Source organism: Photinus pyralis, unplaced genomic scaffold (genome assembly GCF_008802855.1).
Source record: "Photinus pyralis isolate 1611_PpyrPB1 unplaced genomic scaffold, Ppyr1.3 Ppyr1.4_LG4, whole genome shotgun sequence".
In the NCBI taxonomy this organism is placed as follows: domain Eukaryota; kingdom Metazoa; phylum Arthropoda; class Insecta; order Coleoptera; family Lampyridae; genus Photinus; species Photinus pyralis.
Window position 1 is genome coordinate 21887349 of NW_022170511.1, and position 19109 is coordinate 21906457.

At 35.6% G+C, this 19109-nt stretch overlaps 1 protein-coding gene across 1 annotated transcript in view; it reads left to right on the top strand.

The window, feature by feature from the left end:
• Nucleotides 1-3262: 3262 nt before the first annotated feature.
• The window catches only part of LOC116169005 (paired box protein Pax-6-like), a 31323-nt gene continuing 15476 nt past the window's right edge, over nucleotides 3263-19109 (top strand). Inside the window, exons 1-2 of the mRNA XM_031485037.1 lie at nucleotides 3263-3626; nucleotides 16328-16449. Of these exons, the coding sequence (XP_031340897.1) occupies nucleotides 16428-16449 (22 nt within the window). The 5' untranslated portion in view covers nucleotides 3263-3626; nucleotides 16328-16427. The remainder of the gene's footprint in view (nucleotides 3627-16327; nucleotides 16450-19109) is intronic.

Here is a 19109-nt window from a genome sequence, read left to right on the forward strand (position 1 = left end):
ATTACTTTTTGTTACCCACAGCACAAACTTAGGTATACGAAAATTGAATTATAAAATTAGGACGAACAAGACTGTACTCGCTAAAGGCAGAAAGCAAAGTGACGTTAAATTTTAAAATAAACCTGTATGAACTGACCAAAATGCAAAATCAGAAAAACTAGATCAAGAAACTATTTTCATTTTCACATAACAAGCTGTCATTGTTTTAAAAGTTGCGGCTATCGAAATTCTTACATTGTTGGACTGTGACTCCATTGTTTCGAGGTTAATGTATTTCCACCGGTGTCTCTATACAGGGTGGCAATTTGAAAAATTACCACCCCCCATGTCTTAGTAAACAAACGAGATATTTTAAAATATCAAAATCCGTTTTGGTAATTCGGAGGGGGAATCACAATGACATAGTTGGCGACGCACCCCCTCCAACCCCCTGCGCCCCAGCCACCACAACTTTTAAATCTTAAATAGTAAATGCTTTCCAACCATACCAAATAGCATATTACATTTAGGTTAGTAATTATCGTGCAAATCAAAAAATAAATTAATATGATACATTTTCTAAAGTTGGCTTTTATTTCAATAATGTTCAAAATGGTTTTCGTTATTGGTAAGACAGTAGTATAATCTATTCTGAAACTCTTGTCGAACCTTTTCAAATGTTGGTTTTGCAATATTTCGACATTCTTGAATTATTATTATCTGTCTTAGTTCGTCTATGTTCGCCGGTTGCGTTTTAAATACGACAGATTTCAAACGTATCATATTAGTTTATTTTTTGATTTGCAGGATAATTACTAACCTAAATGTAATGCTATTTGGTATGGTTGAAAAGCATTGCTTCAGAGCTTTCCAACGACGTATCACACATGGGGGGTCACTATTTAAGATTTAAAAGTTGGGGTGACTGGGGCGCAGGGGGTGCGTCGCCAACTATGTCATTGTGATTCCCCCTCCGAATTACCAAAACGGATTTTGATATTTTAAAATATCTCGTTTATTTACTAAAACATGGGGGGGTGGTAAGTTTTCAAATTGCCACCCTGTATACGCTGCGGTGCCCGTTGTTTCAAGTTTGTTTTTTGAAATCAGACATCTCACACTGTTACAAAAATTTTTTTTAAGCATACATTTTTTATTCTAATAAATACCTTGGAATCATATACAGGGTGTTTGGTAAACATGCGGCAAAAATGAAAGAGGTTATTCCTTGGACTATTCTAATGATATTTTATCCTTTGATGATTTTTGAAAAAACGCATTCGAATAATGAGCCATGATAGAGGATTTCACAAACAACCGTTTAAGTAATAAGGGCAGAAATTACACATGTATCTTCGCAACGAAGCGTTTTTTCAAAAATCATCAAAGGATAAAATAACATTAGAATAGTCCAAGGAATAACCTCTTTCATTTTTGCCGCATGTTTACCAAACACCCTGTATTGAAATATACTGCTAAACACAGATGTAAGACTGTTAACGGAAGTTAAGTTCTGCGCATGTGCTATTTGACTTCCACAAATATGAAAATTTTGAGCATGATTTCAATTTTGTTTCAGCGAAAAATAACGTTGAACTATTCTTGGGAATTGTGAATTTTTGTCTATTTCTACCATTTCCCAACGGTGAGGTAAAAGCGTTGTTTGGAGTTCTCGTTTGTACTCGATCCTAAAAACCAATTTAGGTATGCGTTCAAAAAACAAAATTGAGAGTGTCGATTTGAGACTGTGATGTTGGGAGATACCCAACAATTAAAAGTCACCTCTCCTAAACTATATTTATTTAATTAACGTTGAATAAACGCCGCTTACGCTTACGGTCGTTACCTTATGACATTCTAATACATACCTACGGGTTTGCCAAACTCCCATTTATAGGTATACCTAGTGTCTGGATAAGTTTCTGCCTAATTACGGCCGACAGGGGAACACACGTTTCTTTACAATTCTCCTAATCGGCTCACAAAGTAAGTGATGATACATTGTACATATAAGGGAACACCGCTAATTTCATTTACCTATATGTTCACAAAAAGTTTGAAATAAAAATTAATTTCTTCTTTCAAATGAGCCTAATCAAAGTGTGCATTGCTATTTAAAAAAATTCAATTGTTTACTGAAATAAAAACAATGGAATACTGCCTAATTTATGGGAAATCAAATGTTAAACAACTTTCATATAAAAAATTTTGTCTATGGTCGATATTTACCGAGTATATACTACATTCCATACATAATGGGCACCCAGTATAAAATGTGCTAATTTTTACAAACTTCGACACCTGTTTTCGAGTATAATAGTCAGCTACCACAATTACGCAAAAAAGCGGCATAAGGACAACCGTCATTCGTTTAACTAAATCAGAAAAAAGTGTCCGATAGATGATTAAAATTTTAAAAGATATAGGTACGAGTAGGTAATGTATCTATACTTCTTTAGGATAAAATATAACTTGCAGGTTATTGGATTTAAAAACCGTTTCTAGAAATCCTTCCCTTTTGTGCGTAACATAAATCGCTCTATAATTCATTTCTCAACTTTATATAATAACGAATAATTATTTTGGAACAAAAGCCTTAGGTAATATAATTGGTTAACAAAATATTGCGCACCTACTTATTATTGTAATAGAAAAGTAGGTGCATTAAATGCATGCAGATCATGTTAGTTATATTCGTATTTGTAGAAGGCGACTATACTTATCCTATCCTATAAATACGGATAAGTACGCGTAACTAGTGTGTTTTAACTGGAAACCTCTCTGCAGCCAGATGAAGAGAATAATGAAATTAATATAGGTTCATATTCTACAAACTAATATGACTAAAATATTCAGTGCGTTGCATAATGGGGAGATTAACTTTAAAATTGATCGACAGGTTATAGGCCCAATCACAAAGAGCCGCATTATCTAAATAAATAATGTATTACTGCGCTAACTGTTAGATACCATCTGCCAAAGTTAGAAATGGCGCTCCCCTTTAGAAATTCGACACTAACACCCCCAAGCGAAGGGTTCGTGTATCGGAAGGGCGAAAACGTGGTGCCCTCTACTCGGCGGAGTTTCCTTCCGGACGAATGAGCAATTACGGCGGTATAATCGATGTCCTGGAACCAACCCTCGGAGTTCACGATTGGTTCCGGCGCGCGAACTTGTACACCATTGGCGTACGCGACGAGAACTGACATCTGCACACACCTCAAAAGGTACGAGGGTTGCTACACATGATGGATTGTGGCACGTTATCAGTTCACCTCGCGAAGGATTCGAACGCACTCAGGTGCTAGACGCGTTAGACGCTTCCACTAGAGTGAACGTTTGGTCGTCCGGAACGGGTCCTTTTAACGTCTCATTACGTGTTCAAGACGTAATCTGCCCTTTTAATTTACTTAATCGATTTTACGAATTATTGAATCAATTTTATTTCGATTTGCCCAACTCGGAACTGATCTGTGATGAAAGTAAAAGTGTTATTATACTACGTTCAGTTCGGTACCTTTAGTTTTAACAGAGTTCGTTAATAACACCGCGCTTATCCATTTAACTATTTAAAGTTTGTGCTTGTTAAATGAAATTATTTAAACTTTAGTGAGTTTCTGCAGGTCGATTTTTTCGACACTACTTTCGTAAGTTGATTATGACCTAAGGCCTATAGATAATCTTAGACAAAACCACTCCAACCCTTAGCTATTAGGCTATTACTCCACGTTTCCACTCTTTAGCCTAACTATTATTGCCTCGTATGCAAAACTAATATGTACCTAGAGAAAAGCACCTATCAAATATACCGAAGCGCGCCAAAACTATATACCCACATACTTATTGTATGATTAGGGGGTAAATTTTAAACCAAAGTTTGTTATAAGATTCAATTATTTTTTTACTCAGAGCTTTAAAGTACCTAATTCTATCAAGTGAAAAGTTTGTGAAATTTGTGAAGTGTTTGTAAAAGACAAAAAGGTAATTTTAATAAGTACTTACATAGGTAATAGTTATTTACAACGAACAAATATTTAATTAAATTTGAAACTTTTTGAGGCTAATTGGAAATTTCTGGAGTATTCTATGTCACTGAAATTCTCTACAAAATAGGTGCGATGCATTACTCCTTTTGGTTTATTTATAAAAAAAATAAAATCAAAATAAGCTCGTTTAAGGCATAAATATTCTATTGCGAAAAGAATGGAACACTTGTGCTTTATTGCCCCCACTGGCATATATCGTCGACTATTTGTTACGGATTGTTAATCTTTAATAAACTGACACTTGAGCGTATCCATTTTCTGTACTGATAACTACCCCGATAAATCTCCCTGCAGTGTACTAATGAAAATTAACTTCGGAAGTGTACTACACGCTTACCCACGTTCGCCTCCCCCAACGTCTATTCCGCGCGCTAAGCAGCAGTAACGCCGAAACAGATACATCGTGTCATTTAGAACTCAATATAATAAACACCTATAACTGCAGTAGGGAAGTTGAATGTGGAAAGTCCTTTTGTATTCGGAGTCGAGAGCGACGCTAACCGTTTCCGTCGCTAGCGGAATTTGCAAAGGGGGATTGCTTAACGGCGCGGCGCGACGCGTCTTTCGGTCTTTTGAGTTTAACTGCTGATTACGTTACACAGAACATATTTACGTTTTCTAAAAGCTAATAAGGTTAGATGAGAAAAAGGCGACCATTTAACACACTTATATAGTTACTTAAAAAAACACCCTCGATGCAATATTTCAATAGGTTCCGCATTAGATGTGAAGAAGAAATTGGCAGTTTTAAAATTCCGATTTTTGTGTAATAATTTCCATCCAAATATCGCACCGTTTTCACAGCAACTTTTTCTCCTGCAAATCGGAATAATAAGCAAAACAACTATAAGTACGCTCTGACTGACTTTTATAACAGCAACTAAATAATAGCTTTATAATAGGCAGATGATCTACGTAAAACATCACTAAATTAACGATTTTTATACCTATACTATACTCCGTTCAATAGTTAGGTATTGCCTCAGTAGTAGGCCATGTTAGGGTGATGAAAGTCACTGTGTATATGTGCTGTCACTCATTATGGTCCAGGAGGCAGCGATATTTTTTGTGCACTCATTTCTACAAAGCTGATATTCTGCCATTTTATTGTTTTGATAGTACAAGTAAACAAAACGGTAGTCTGCCGCGTCGGCGGTGTTGCCTAAATTTGCAACAATGTTCTGAACATGTTAATAAATATATGTACATGCCTCATTTCTACAAGAATGAAAGTTTGTACAGTAATTAAGTATACCTAAAAATGAAGTATGGTAATAGTCTACCGAGCTGGGAGCGTTGCTATCACAAGTATACCACCCACGCTAGTTGCATAAAAATTATTCGATTGAACTTATTTCTACAAAGACGAAATTTTGGTTCGAAAAAGTTGATGTCGCATCAGAAACCCAAAAAAAATCGTCTACCCATCGCGTGATGTTGCTAAGGTCTCGGTAGACACGCTGGAAGGTACGATTTTCCGAGCGCAGCTGCAGCACTGCTCTGCTAAAAGTACCTCTAAATTATTATATACACGGGAATAAAATAATAGTTATTTTTGTGTCTCCCTGCTTCAAAGCTTTGTTTTCTGTAGCCAAATTAGTCCAGAAAGTTATGATTTGCTGGCCTAGGCCGGCAAAAATATCACTCAAAATTGGTTGGTGGAACTGATTTAATTTACAATGACAATTCTAAATTTAAACGAAATTGTTAAAATGATCGGCATATTTTTTGTTCAAATTCCATTTCATTATGGCTTGAGAACATAGTAATAACTTTTAATGCGATAGGTAAGTACCCTAATCAAGAATTGCAAGAAACTTGCAAGTTTTCATTTAGTGCGGTTATGACACTTGTGCATGGTTACCGATGGTAAACTTACATTTTATGGCAACAAACAGATAGCTAATTGAAGGTATAGGAAATTGAAGTTTACCTACTTCCAGACTGCAAATAGGAATGCCAAAAAATGGTTTCGCATGTAAATTAACGAAGCCAAAAAAACAACACTAAATTGATGAACAGTAACGGCCTTATGATTTGTAATTATTATTATTTCTGCCATTGTTAACAATACACTGTACTTTATTCCATATATATCTACAAGCAAGTATATTTCTTTAAAGATTACACTCCGAAGAAGTGTACGCATATGAAAACGGCTTCTTGTCGATATCTCTGATTATTTCCTTCGTCTATTAAATGTCAATTATCAACCAATCACACTTTTGATTCCTGTTTGACGAAACCAATCAACACCCTCCATTAGCGACTATTTTGCATGGTGCACTTAGACCATATAGTACATGGACTGCTATTAGCCCTATGCTTTCAATACAAAATGGGTGGTCAGGGATAGAGGGCACTGTAGTCGTGGGTATGTGAATCTCAGGGTAAACTAAAGTCGTATGAACACCACTCGGATCGCGTAAAGAGTAGCTTTTATAATAACTGCGTAGTACGGGAAGCTTTAAATACTCTTGATTATCTTCAATACGTCCACAAATAAGGATAGGTTTGCTTTTTTGGCATATCTAGACGATTAATTAATTGACGTTTGTTAAAACGGGAGTAAAAATAGCGTATGGAGGCAGTTCACCAAATTTTGCGAGCATCTTCAATGTGAACTAAATGAATCAACACCATTCACAAAACTGAATGATATTTTGACCTGGAACATGAAAAAAGAAGATGGGGAATAAGGTTATAAAGAACACAGTGTAAAGTGTATGTGGAATTCAATTCAGTCAAATGATACTTATGTTGATATTTTGCATAAATGATATCAAACTGTTTCATTTTGTGAATATGCCTCTCTGATATAAATAATTGGATTCAAGAAATAATCTTCATAAATATAACACGACCTTGATTAATAAGCAACTATTTTGATTGCTGCTAAATTTCTCTTGTATTTATTAATTTGACTCGACATAATTTTGGCGTTAATAATCATAAATGAAAGCCCTCGAGCTTCGCTCTCGGGCTTTCATCAGATTATTAACGCCAAAATTAATATGTCTCGTTAAATTATTATAAAATACAATCAAAATTTAGATGCAATCAAAATAGTCGACTATTTATCAAGGTCTTGTTATATTACCCTTGATGAAAATTCCCGACATCAGTTACGTCCGTGTAGTAAGACCGTAATAATCTAATGACACTGCCTACAACAAACTGTAAATTTGCACAAAGCAATCATCCGCTTCGCTCCTCCTCCAAACAATTGTCTTCGAACGGTAAAAATCCCTTACCGTTCTCCATACTTAATATACTAATATGTAATGGAATTAGTAATATGATAATAGCTATTTACATATGAGTATGGTAAATCAAGGTTTACGTTAACGAGTGAGATGTTTACTGCCGAAGCGTAGCTGAGGCAGGAATTTTCGAAACGAGTAACGTTAACTGATTTAACATACAAATAATTTAAAACATTTTATTTCATACTGCTCTATTTCTATTAAAATACCATTTTGATCACGATACACTTACACACGGTATGCTCATTATTTTTCTCAAACGCGTTTTCTACTGCGCATTACGTCACCTGCCAACGTGTGGCGCCAAAATTCAAATGTTTACGCACGGAAAAATCCAGTACAGATGTCACGCGTGACAGTTTGCACCTTTTCAGTTGTATTTACGAGTTTTATAGCGTTAATTTGTTGATAGCTAAGCATTAATGTGTTGATAGCTAAGTAATCATTAGTGAAAATTCCAAAATGCCAGGTTGTGTGTGGAAATAAAATAGGTACTTTCGATTTCCGAAAATTGAAGACTTTTCTCTAAAATGGATTGTTGGAAGTCGTCGTAAGGACAAAATTACCTTGAAAAATGGTGTTACATTATTATTAAGTGGTGTGTTTAAGTCTTTCCATTGCTGTATAATCCTATATCCTGTATTTGTTATGAACATTTTGAAGCCAGCCGTTTTGAAGCACCGCTAAGGGAACGACTTCTTAATTAGACCTACTTTTAAAAACAGCGGATGTTTGAAACCTGATGCTTTACCTACTTTAAAACTACCGCGTAATAATGAAAATCAAAATAAAAGGGACACGGAGGAGAGATTAGATCTTTTGATAACGCATTAATTATATAACAGCCGCATTTCATGTTTAGGGTCAATTTTGGTTAGAGTTTATTTCACACGATCACGAAATCCCAGAAATAACTTACGCGAGGATCTCTACACAAATCAGTATGATTTGTCAACTAACCTTGTGATTTNCACGGTATGCTCATTATTTTTCTCAAACGCGTTTTCTACTGCGCATTACGTCACCTGCCAACGTGTGGCGCCAAAATTCAAATGTTTACGCACGGAAAAATCCAGTACAGATGTCACGCGTGACAGTTTGCACCTTTTCAGTTGTATTTACGAGTTTTATAGTGTTAATTTGTTGATAGCTAAGCATTAATGTGTTGATAGCTAAGTAATCATTAGTGAAAATTCCAAAATGCCAGGTTGTGTGTGGAAATAAAATAGGTACTTTCGATTTCCGAAAATGGAAGACTTTTCTCTAAAATGGATTGTTGCAAGTCGTCGTAAGGACAAAATTACCTTGAAAAATGGTGTTACATTATTATTAAGTGGTGTGTTTAAGTCTTTCCATTGCTGTTTAATCCTATATCCTGTATTTGTTATGAACATTTTGAAGCCAGCCGTTTTGAAACACCGCAAGGGAACGACTCCTTAATTAGACCTACTTTTAAAAACAGCGGATGTTTGAAACCTGATGCTTTACCTACTTTAAAACTACCGCGTAATAATGAAAATCAAAATAAAAGGGACACGGAGGAGAGATTAGATCTTTTGATAACGCATTAATTATATAATTTTTACTGAAACAGCCGCATTTCATGTTTATGATCAATTTTGGTTAGAGTTTATGTCACACGATCACGAAATCCCAGAAATAACTTACGCGAGGATCTCTACACAAATCAGTATGATTTGTCAACTAACCTTGTGATTTGTCGATCTAAGCATCGTAATTTTGCTCTATATTCTGTGGTTTTGTTCGCACGTGACGTCACGCTAGATGCGCAAGAGCATACCGTTGTAAGTGTATCGTGATTTTGATTAGAATGTTGTAGGTACACATTAAAATAAAAGCAAAAGTCGATCACTTGATTTGTTTGATCTGACAGTAGTTTGACAAATATCAATGCATACGTTTAGATGGATCTCAGTTGCGGTTGCTAGGCAAAATTTCCAGTCTGGTAAAAATTTTCAGTCTGGTAAAATACGATTTACCAGACTGAAATCAGTCTGGGAAAGCGGCGATTACTAGATAGTATGAAATAAATCAAATTACAAATGAATTCATTGCAACCCAATTCCCAAAACAGGTGGAAACACTAGCTGAAATGGAAATAAATTTAAAGGTTATGTTTCCCATTGAAATCAACTTGCTACTTATTAGTTAGCACAACTACTTTTAAAAGTTATGAACTTCTTAGGACTGCTCTTGTGGAGTTTAGAGACTCTTTTAGAAGTTTAGAAAGTTATAATGCAGGTAAGGTAAATTTTTGTTTTACAAATTAAAAGGTAAATCAGAAACGTCATGTTTACTGTTGCAGTGCTACCAACACAAGGTATCGAAATTCGAATCCCAGTAAAATGACAGCTTTATACAAGGCGGAAGCATAAATTTTAAAATAAACGTTTGAACTGTTTCCCTCAATTTTTTTACTTCGACACAAAAAATCTTGTGTATCACACGTCCATAAAAATATTTTGCGAGTATTCGTATTGCAGGCCTCAGCTTCGCTTCGGCCTGCAAACCCTCATACTCGCAAGCACACATTTTCTGGACTTGTGATACAAAAATATTTCAAAAACGAACATAGGCAATTAACATGGGAAAAAGGTTTTTTGCAGATCGTTGCTCCCTATGATAATTTAGGTCTTAGCGGGTTTATAATGACACCAATCGAAAGAAGATATTTTTCTTTATCTAATGATATACGAATTAGTTCATTTTCAGTTGTATTTCTCATTATTAACGATCCTGGAGATTGTTTATAATTTTGTATTGCTGTCTGTCTGTCCGTCTGTCTGTTCGTCAGTCCGTGCGCACGATAACTCATAACTGAATAACTTTGTATAGAAAAGTCCGATCGCTTTGAAAATTGAAACAGCTGTTCTTAAGGATATAAGAAAGGTTGCTATTGTTTTTCAGCTACGTAGACTAACGGGGCAAAAAATTACAGCCCAAAAACGGCTCAAAACTCCAAAAAAAGGGCTTCTTTTATAATTCTTGTTACAAAGAACATGTGAATGCCCGGTTTTCTGTGTTAGTAAATGTCCCTTAAGCCCCAGGTAACTATGCAGATGAATAAAAAAAAATTGCGGATGCGAAACTCAGCTTTTGTATTTGCGTAATCGCAATTTTCTTTATTTGTTAAGATATTTCATTGAAATGTAATACGTAGGCACCTCGAGTAAAAGTAAAACTAACGCCGAATCAAAAAAAATTATTTTGCGCATGCGCAATCTTGTTTTTTTAAGATTTCAAAGCGAAATTTTGTATCTAGGCACGTCGAATAAAAGTAAAACTAACTCCGTTTCAAACAATTTGTTTTACAAGCTATTCCGATCTGGTGGGACAGAATCAACCCCTTAAGGCGCGTTGTAAAAATGATGGATGCGTGCATATCTCGAGGATCGTTCGGTATTCAGTTGTATCGGATTTTTTTTAAATCAAAAATTCGATATTCGTTATTCAATTCGAAATGAATATCAGTTTATGACAACTGTCAATAATTTTTTTGTGCAATTTATTCACTGAGGAGAAAGTATTTATACCTAATAAACGACGGCGGAAATAGTTACTGTACGCGATATTTGTTTTCATTGCATTTTAATGAGTGTCCCACTCCGTCTGTGTCAATTCTTTAGAACATTTTCATGGCTTAACATGATTTTGGTAATTGGAGTTATTGCCGAATTTTGGATGAAATAATGAAAACTAAAAACATTAAATTTCCTATCAAAAACAAACCTCGAATGACGGCAAGGAAAATAAATTGTGGAAATTCTTTATGGCCGGGCTAGACGATGAAGAGTTAAAACATAAAATCGTTTGTGAAAATCGCTTTAATTCATGTGCTATTTACAAAAGCGGCAATTGAAAGTTATTGAGAATCAATTCAATTCCTTTACCTTACTTAAAACAAGGTAACCATGTTATTTTTTGTCGTTAAAATGACTGATACATTTTTTCAAGATTTAAATTACAAAGAAGATGGCCCTTTTACCTCACACTGCAATCAAACGTTCAAGGAAACGAGAAGTATTCCCTCATTCAAACATTTTTTGCGAAAACTTCAATTCAACCACAAATTCGGCTTTATGTACAAAAATTTTGAAAATGCCATCACCACAAAAATTACTTAGAAATAATATTACATACAAGTTGAAAACTTTGAGCAAAAACCTAAATACGAAAAACGTTCAAATTCATAGACTGAAAACTCATCTCGTTTTTCAACAGGTTAGTCAATTAAATTTTTTGCATAGTTATCTAATTACCGGGCTTTTTTTGTCAAAAAATCGTATGGAAACTGGTACTTTTGTTCACGATTTTCTATGAACAGTAGCATTAAATTTTGATACAAAATAGCGAATGTCAATGATATTATCCAGTTATGAGTTATCGTGCACACGGACAGACAGACAGACAGACAGCAATACAATAGTATATTGAAAGACAAGTGTTACAATGCGACCTATTGTAATACGACTATCTTGTGGCACGAGTGGCGACGCGAAGCGTAGCCACGAGTGTCCGCAAGATAGGAGTATTACAATAAAGCATTGTAACACGCGTTTTTCATACTATTTTTTCTATTTCGGTGCTTTAATTTAATTAAAAAAATCATTATCAGAAACTATAGGGAACATTAGAACTAACATGTTTTATGTTGGGAACACTTTTTATGCCGTTAAGTTTTAGGTTGGCAGCGTAGTAAGACTGACATTTTGAAGTTCAAACATGGAAGTACCACAGCCGTCTATAATTACAAGCCGTGCTGAGAATTATGGCAACACTGCATGGTAGGCCGATTTCCTAATTCAACTTGACAGATTTTGGGTGTATTTTATATGTGTTTTGGGTGTAATATTCCAATTTACCTGTTTTAACAGAGCGAGATTGCGACAATTTGTGTTACTCCGTACGGAATGAACAGAAGTTATTATTCAGGTAAGTTGCTAAACGAAATATATCGATTTGTTGTCATAACCTCTAAAGCAGGCTACTCGTTACTGGACCCTTTACAAGCACTTGTATTTGTTCAAAGTATCTGTACAAGCTCAAATATGACCTACACACTACGTGGTACGTAAGTACGGTAAGTGTTTATCATGAAAAAATACAATTAGTTTGTATTTCAGGTATTCTAGCACGGACATGTCAAATCGATTTTCTGAAGGAACCTTTCAACTTATTCCCAAGAGTTCATGGTACGGGAATTTGAAGTCTACAGGGCTCCCCTCTTTAAAAGCTTCGTACCTACACCCACTGGAGTAGCGGCTGGCTTAAAGTCTGCCATTCCGAATCACACCTGGTCGTTGATAAAACCTTGCTGATGCGCAGCGATTTACTGTCCTTTTACCTAAATTAAGTGCTCAAGCGTGTGCTTCACCTCGACCTGTTTCGACAGAAGTTCACCACTTTCGGAGATCTCGAGGGAAAACACATTATGATGCAGTTACCAATTTACAGCGTTCCGAATTTTAAAGTCATATAAAAATGTTATTATCCATTTTTGTAAATAAATAATATATATGCACAATTGTAAGCTGCCTAAGTATCTTTCTTCTATATTAAAACCGCCAAGGCAAAACACAGGAGAGAGGAAAATGCCATTTTTCAAGAGCAACAAGACGCCATTAAAACTAAATCGGCCCACCGATTGACTTTCAAACAACGTTGCCAAACTTCTCAGCATGGCTTGTAATTATAGACGGCTGTGGAAGTAACGAAGTAATACTTGTACTAACTAGTAACTGCCAACTTAAAGAGAGAGTTACCACAAGACGACTATAACACTGTCTTTGTCAACTGTTTTTCGGCGACAACATTTGTACAAAATCATCATTTGTGACACCTGAAATAGAAAAATTATAAACAATCTCGAAGATCGTTAATAATGAGAAATACAACTGAAAATGAACTAATTCGTATATCATTAGATAAAGAAAAAAAACTTTCGATTGGTGTCATTATAAACCCGCTAAGACCTAAATTATCATAGGGAGCAACGATCTGCAAAAAACCTTTTTCCCATGTTAATTGCCTATGTTCGTTTTTGAAAAATTTTTATTTTATGCCCGTGTATATAATAATTTAGAGGTACTTTTAGCGGAGCAGTGCAGCAGCTGCGCTCGGAAAATCGTACCTTCCAGCGTGTCTACCGAGACCTTAACAACATCACGCGATCGGTAGAGCATTTTTTTTGGTTTCTTATGACATCAACTTTTTCCAACAAAAATTTCATCTTTGTAGAAATAAGTTCAATCGAATAATTTTTTATGCATCTTGCGTGGGTGGTAGACTTGTGATAGCAGCTCGGTAGACTATTACCATACTTCATTTTTAGGTATACTTAATTACTGTACTAACTTTAATTCTTGTAGAAATGAGGCAAGTACATATTATTTATTAACATGTTCAGAACATTGTTGCAAATTTAGGCAACACCGCCGACGCGGTAGACTACCGTTTTGTTTACTTGTACTATCAAAACAATAAAATGGCAGAATATCAGCTTTGTAGAAATGAGTGCACAAAAAATGTCGCTGCCTCCTGGACATTAGGTTATGTCAATTTTATACAAAATTATACCCATATACCATCAACGACCGCATTGATACCTAACTGCGCTTGAGTGTAGTTCTTGCTTCCACGGTGCCAGTGGAATGTTCTTCCTTGGGTCTTTTGTTTTCCGTCTGTGCTGTTTGATGATTAGTACATTTCTGTTAATCTTATTTTCGGCGGGTAGCTTACTATTCTTTGGGGAACCTTTTAGTCTTAGCCTGATCGTGTCTTGCTCTCGCATTTTTTCTTCTGGGTGTTAACTGGTGTTTCCCCTGCTGAGTTTGTGGCGAGGATTGTAATTCCTTTCCATGTCCCAGCTTGTTATGTAATGACCTCTCGTTCTTTCTGATGAAATCCTTGAATCTTTCCTTAAGTTCTGGAACTTTGAAGAGTTTGGTGTTCCCATTCATTTTCCATGTCATAACAAAAATTTTGATGCCAAAAATCCTCTATTCCACGACCATTGTTTCATTGGAAGTATCTGAATCATTATCAATACCTGATTCTGACTCAGATTCCTCCAATGAAATAATGAAAGGTGGAATATTTTCAAACGAAATATTTCCAATATATTTCACCCAGTCTTCAGAAATTAGTTTTTCACAATGATTGCAAAAATTTTGCCACATGTCAGAAGTACAATTTAAAAGAGCTTCAACGGAGGCAATCTAAGAACTTCGTGCCCATTCTCTTTCAAAAATTCGTCAGTCACGTAACGTTTGCTAATGTCTTTCCTAAAAGGTTCAATTATTAAACTCCAAAGATAATTTTTGGTAATTTTGCCCTCAATTTTGACATTGTGTTTAATCAACCAATCCTGCATCTGATCCTTTTTCCAATTACGTGAGGGTAATTTTTCCAACTGCACCGAATGATACGGTGCATTGCCCAAGATCACCACACATTTACCTTGAATTTTGTTCAGAGCAGGAAATAATTGATTAACCACCTAATTTTGAAAAATCTCCCCGTTCATAGTTTTGTGATAATCCCCATCGTTACTATTTGAAGTTTGTAATAGATTACACCCTTCCAAAAATTCAGAACGAGATCCCGCATGCAAAACAGTAAAACGCTTCCGTTCTGATTTAATTTTAGACGGATTACTTTTATTTTCAGAATCGTGTACCCATTTTCGGACGCTGGATCCATTTTGAAAAATTCAAGTTTCGTCCAGATACACGAATGTTATATTTTCACTTGAATTTTGGTATTGCAAGAATTTCCTCAAAAATGTAATTTTGGGTGCAACAACATGTTTTTGTTCACAGAGAATTTTACGTCCATTTAGGTACGTGTTTGTATTTATAACCCATAGATTTTAGAATGTTATATAAAGTAGTTTTCCCCTTATCAAAATCAAAATTTTCCCGCGTGTCCTGTAGTAAGTCAGCCAAAGTAAAGTGTTCATTTTTCAAGTGATAATTCCAAATCAGTCGTTGCAAATCTTCCCGAAATGAAAAATGTTTATATATAATATCAGTTTTCGGTCGTGGGCCAAAAGGTTTCAATTCAAAAGTATCCAGCCGGATAATTCTTTCAATGGTTTTTTCTGATACCTAGAATAGTACAAACCCCAAAATTAGACCGAAAGTTAAGTTCAATGCATAAATACTCACATCCCAAATGTCACTAAGCCGGGCTAAGATTTCCGCTTTCCTTAGGTCTAGCCTCCCATTTGGAGACAAAGAAAACCTGAGACGTCGTACAATGCACTGAAGTAATACTACCACTACTACCCTTGTGTAAACACCAAAAGATGTGAATTTATCTTGGCTTCTTCGGAAATCTTTTCCAAATGAAGGAGAAGGTCATCGACCACCAACCATGAGCCGTTCCTTTTTCTAATGAACGGCAGGCAGCGAAACAGGTGTCGAGATTTCCATGGTAGGCGCGTCGTAGAATCGTCTTACAAGTGGAGACCCCGGGGAAAATTTTTAAGATATCGAACCGTTGGGGACTGTGATCGCGTTGTTATTAACCAGGAAATGTTACATACTTGGTGCTACTTTTTTTCAACTACCATACAAAATTTTAGTGAATACAGTCAAAAGTTTCATACATAATCCTATTGAGTTTTTCCAGAAAAGAAAAAGTTTCCGTTAGTTCGTGGTACACTTAAATTTTTATTAATGCAAAAATGTTTCTTCGCAAAAATGATGCGTTTATTTTTAGCCTGTGGGCTTCGTAACGGCAATATCTAGTTATTTATTGGTTAAAGTCTCTTGTTACTACCCATCCTAGATGAATTTTAATTTCCACGCAATTCAAAATATGCATATTCAGCACTGTTCAACTCCATGATTTAATTTGAGCTATACTCTCGCAATATTGACGCCTAAAGCAATTAAGGAACAAAAAGGTGTATGCAGAAAAGACATATTTCATTGACCGCATTGTTTTCTTGCATTAATTACAATCTGTTTTTAACAAATGCCATTGTTAACTGTTTTTTTTTCTTTTCAGTGTAATAAAAGGAAGTCGGTTGACAAAAGAATTCGCCATCATACTTCCGGCACAGCAGCTCGGTGCCACGGTGGCACCATGGCCTTCGGCCATTGCATCCATGGACGATGTGGCACATAAAGGTAAAGCTAATAGTCGCTTTGGGTCACTATTTTTTTTCTATATCTATATTTAAATTTACTTGATTACCTGAAAAAAATTAGTGTAAAAAGAGAGTTGTCATTGTTTTACAAAGATCAGACATTGTTAGAAAAAAAAATGCATTAATCAAGATAATGAACATAAACATGTCAATTTTGGTTGGAACTGAGTCATATTTTGCGCCAATCAAAAATTTTAAATTATGGAGAAACGTCCTAATCGTGCGAGAATACCTATCGGACAAATTTTTCATTTTCCAGGAAATATTCTCGCACGATTAGGGCGTTGTACGCGGGTGCACCATCCTATTGAAACCAAGAGCTTACAACTTTTGTTTTTTCTTGTGTGCTGTACATCGTATTCGTAATAAAAAATGCTTTTTAATACAGTATTCAGTCTGTTTACGGATCATATAGAAAAATAAAGTTGATGAGTCACTGATTGGAAGCTAAGGACAGCGAGTGGCGCTGCTGTAAAGATGCACGGTGAAGCGTTTGTGAGGATTACGTTTGGAGGTTCCTGTATCGAAGAAATTGTTTTGGGAACCGATATTGACGACGATTTTGTTTTGGGATGGACGTCATGAGGAAATACGGGTTCAAGATGTATTTGAATGAACGAGTTATTCATTTCAACAATGAGAAACTCATAATTTATCCACCTGAGTACGGTCTGGTGCGAGTGATTTTAAGCAAAGACACTACGCTAGCAGATCGAATCGTCGGGAAATAGCGAGCCTCGCTTTTACGTTAATTCTTGTATTTAACGAAACCACTTTCTTCAAAATCTTTTAAAAGTACCTCCAATCATAATTAGACCTGATAACTCCATTTTCGAAAAAACGCGTCAAACGTCCCCACTTACGCCGAACTAACGCGCACATAGTAACATCTCAATCTCCGTTAATTTTTCCAACAGCGATAAGATCACAGGCGATAATTAAATCTCGTGCGTTAACAATACTTGTTATCACAAACAACCAAATGTACCTACATTAAAGCATCAATAAAATTCAAACAAGAAAATAATACGCAAATAAAAACAATTCTAAAAAGAAAAATAACACTGAAACTCAAATTCAAAGTATATAAACTAACCTTGTGCTTATTCCTAAGTAATCCCCCAGATTTGCACTTCATTGAAATATTCGCATATACAGGGTTTTCGGTATTCAGACTGAAATGAAGTCTACAATATGTACCGAGAAAATCACCGTGCAATGGACAGGAACCAAGCATAAGTAATACCAAATACCTTAATATATTAATACAGGAAACTCGCTACTATTTGCATTTGCGTAAAGCGAGACACGAAAAAGAGCGCCATCTACACGGCCCGGTGTAGAATGACGAAAAATTAAGGAGCAAATTAATTGTACTGCCAAGGTTATTTAACATCTAAGATATATGATGTTATTAAATAGCTTAATGTTATCCATAACAATAACAGCAATAAAGCACGTAAAACCATCAATAAAGTTTAAACCAATTATGACAGCATGGCAAGTCTCTGATGACAGCTTAGTTTTTTTGTAGGCTTTTATTGGGATCACAGCCCATTTAGCCACATTACTTTAAACTCTATATACGAAAAGGCATCATTACATATAAACAAGGATTAAACAGGGACACACGCTTCTCGCCAAGAGGTCTACCATGGCATTTTATATGACGATACGGAGTACGACCTTGTGTAATAGAGGATTATACATAGGGTGAAACAATTAAGGAAGCACATTAAGACAACACCGAACGCTGAAAAAATAATTGGGCCTACAACACTAATAACAGTTATCTTTTTGGTGAAATATTACAGTCGTATTTTGGACATCCTTATAAATTCTATTAGTGCTTCATAAACGATCAGATTGTTGGTGCACAGTAAGCTGGTAACGTTAGTGGGTAACGGCACACGTTCTTTATTAAATGTTTGAAGGAGCGTCACGCGCTCATTTTCGTATGTTGTGCAAGCTAGAATGATATGGTCCAAATCTGCCAATTCTTCACCACATGAGCAGGCTGGCGAATCTATAATTTTCATTCGGTACAGATGGGCTGGATAGCAACCGTGTCCTAATTTCAGTCTGAAAATTGTTGAAGAGAAGAACCTTGTCATGTTTTTCTTTTCATAGCAGCTCTTAAATTTCACGTTTCGATGTATATAACCATACTGTGTCTTATGCATCCCAATATACTCTTCCCACATTGTTTGCCATTTTTTATAAATGCTATGCCGGTGTTCAGTTATTAAATCCCCGACCGTCAAACAATTCATATCCACAGCTCCGTCTGCAATCGATTTTTTGGCCAAATTATCCACAATGTCATTTTGTTTAATATTACTGTGCCCTTTTATCCAGTATAGATTTACATGAATGTCCAAGTGTCTTAATAGAGTTATCTTCTTTTTAATCTTCAATATTATTGGGTCGTACTTTAAAATGTACTTGGTATTCCCGAGCGCTTGTAAAACTGCTTTTGAGGCCGACATTATTGAAAGAACCTTATGATGTCGCGGAGCGTCTTCCAGAGCCTTTAAGATTGCGAAAGCTTCAGCAGTAAAAATAGATGCTTTGTCCGATAGTTTTATTAAGGTATTTTTCTTTGTGGAATCGTTATAGTATGCACAACCACAACCTTCA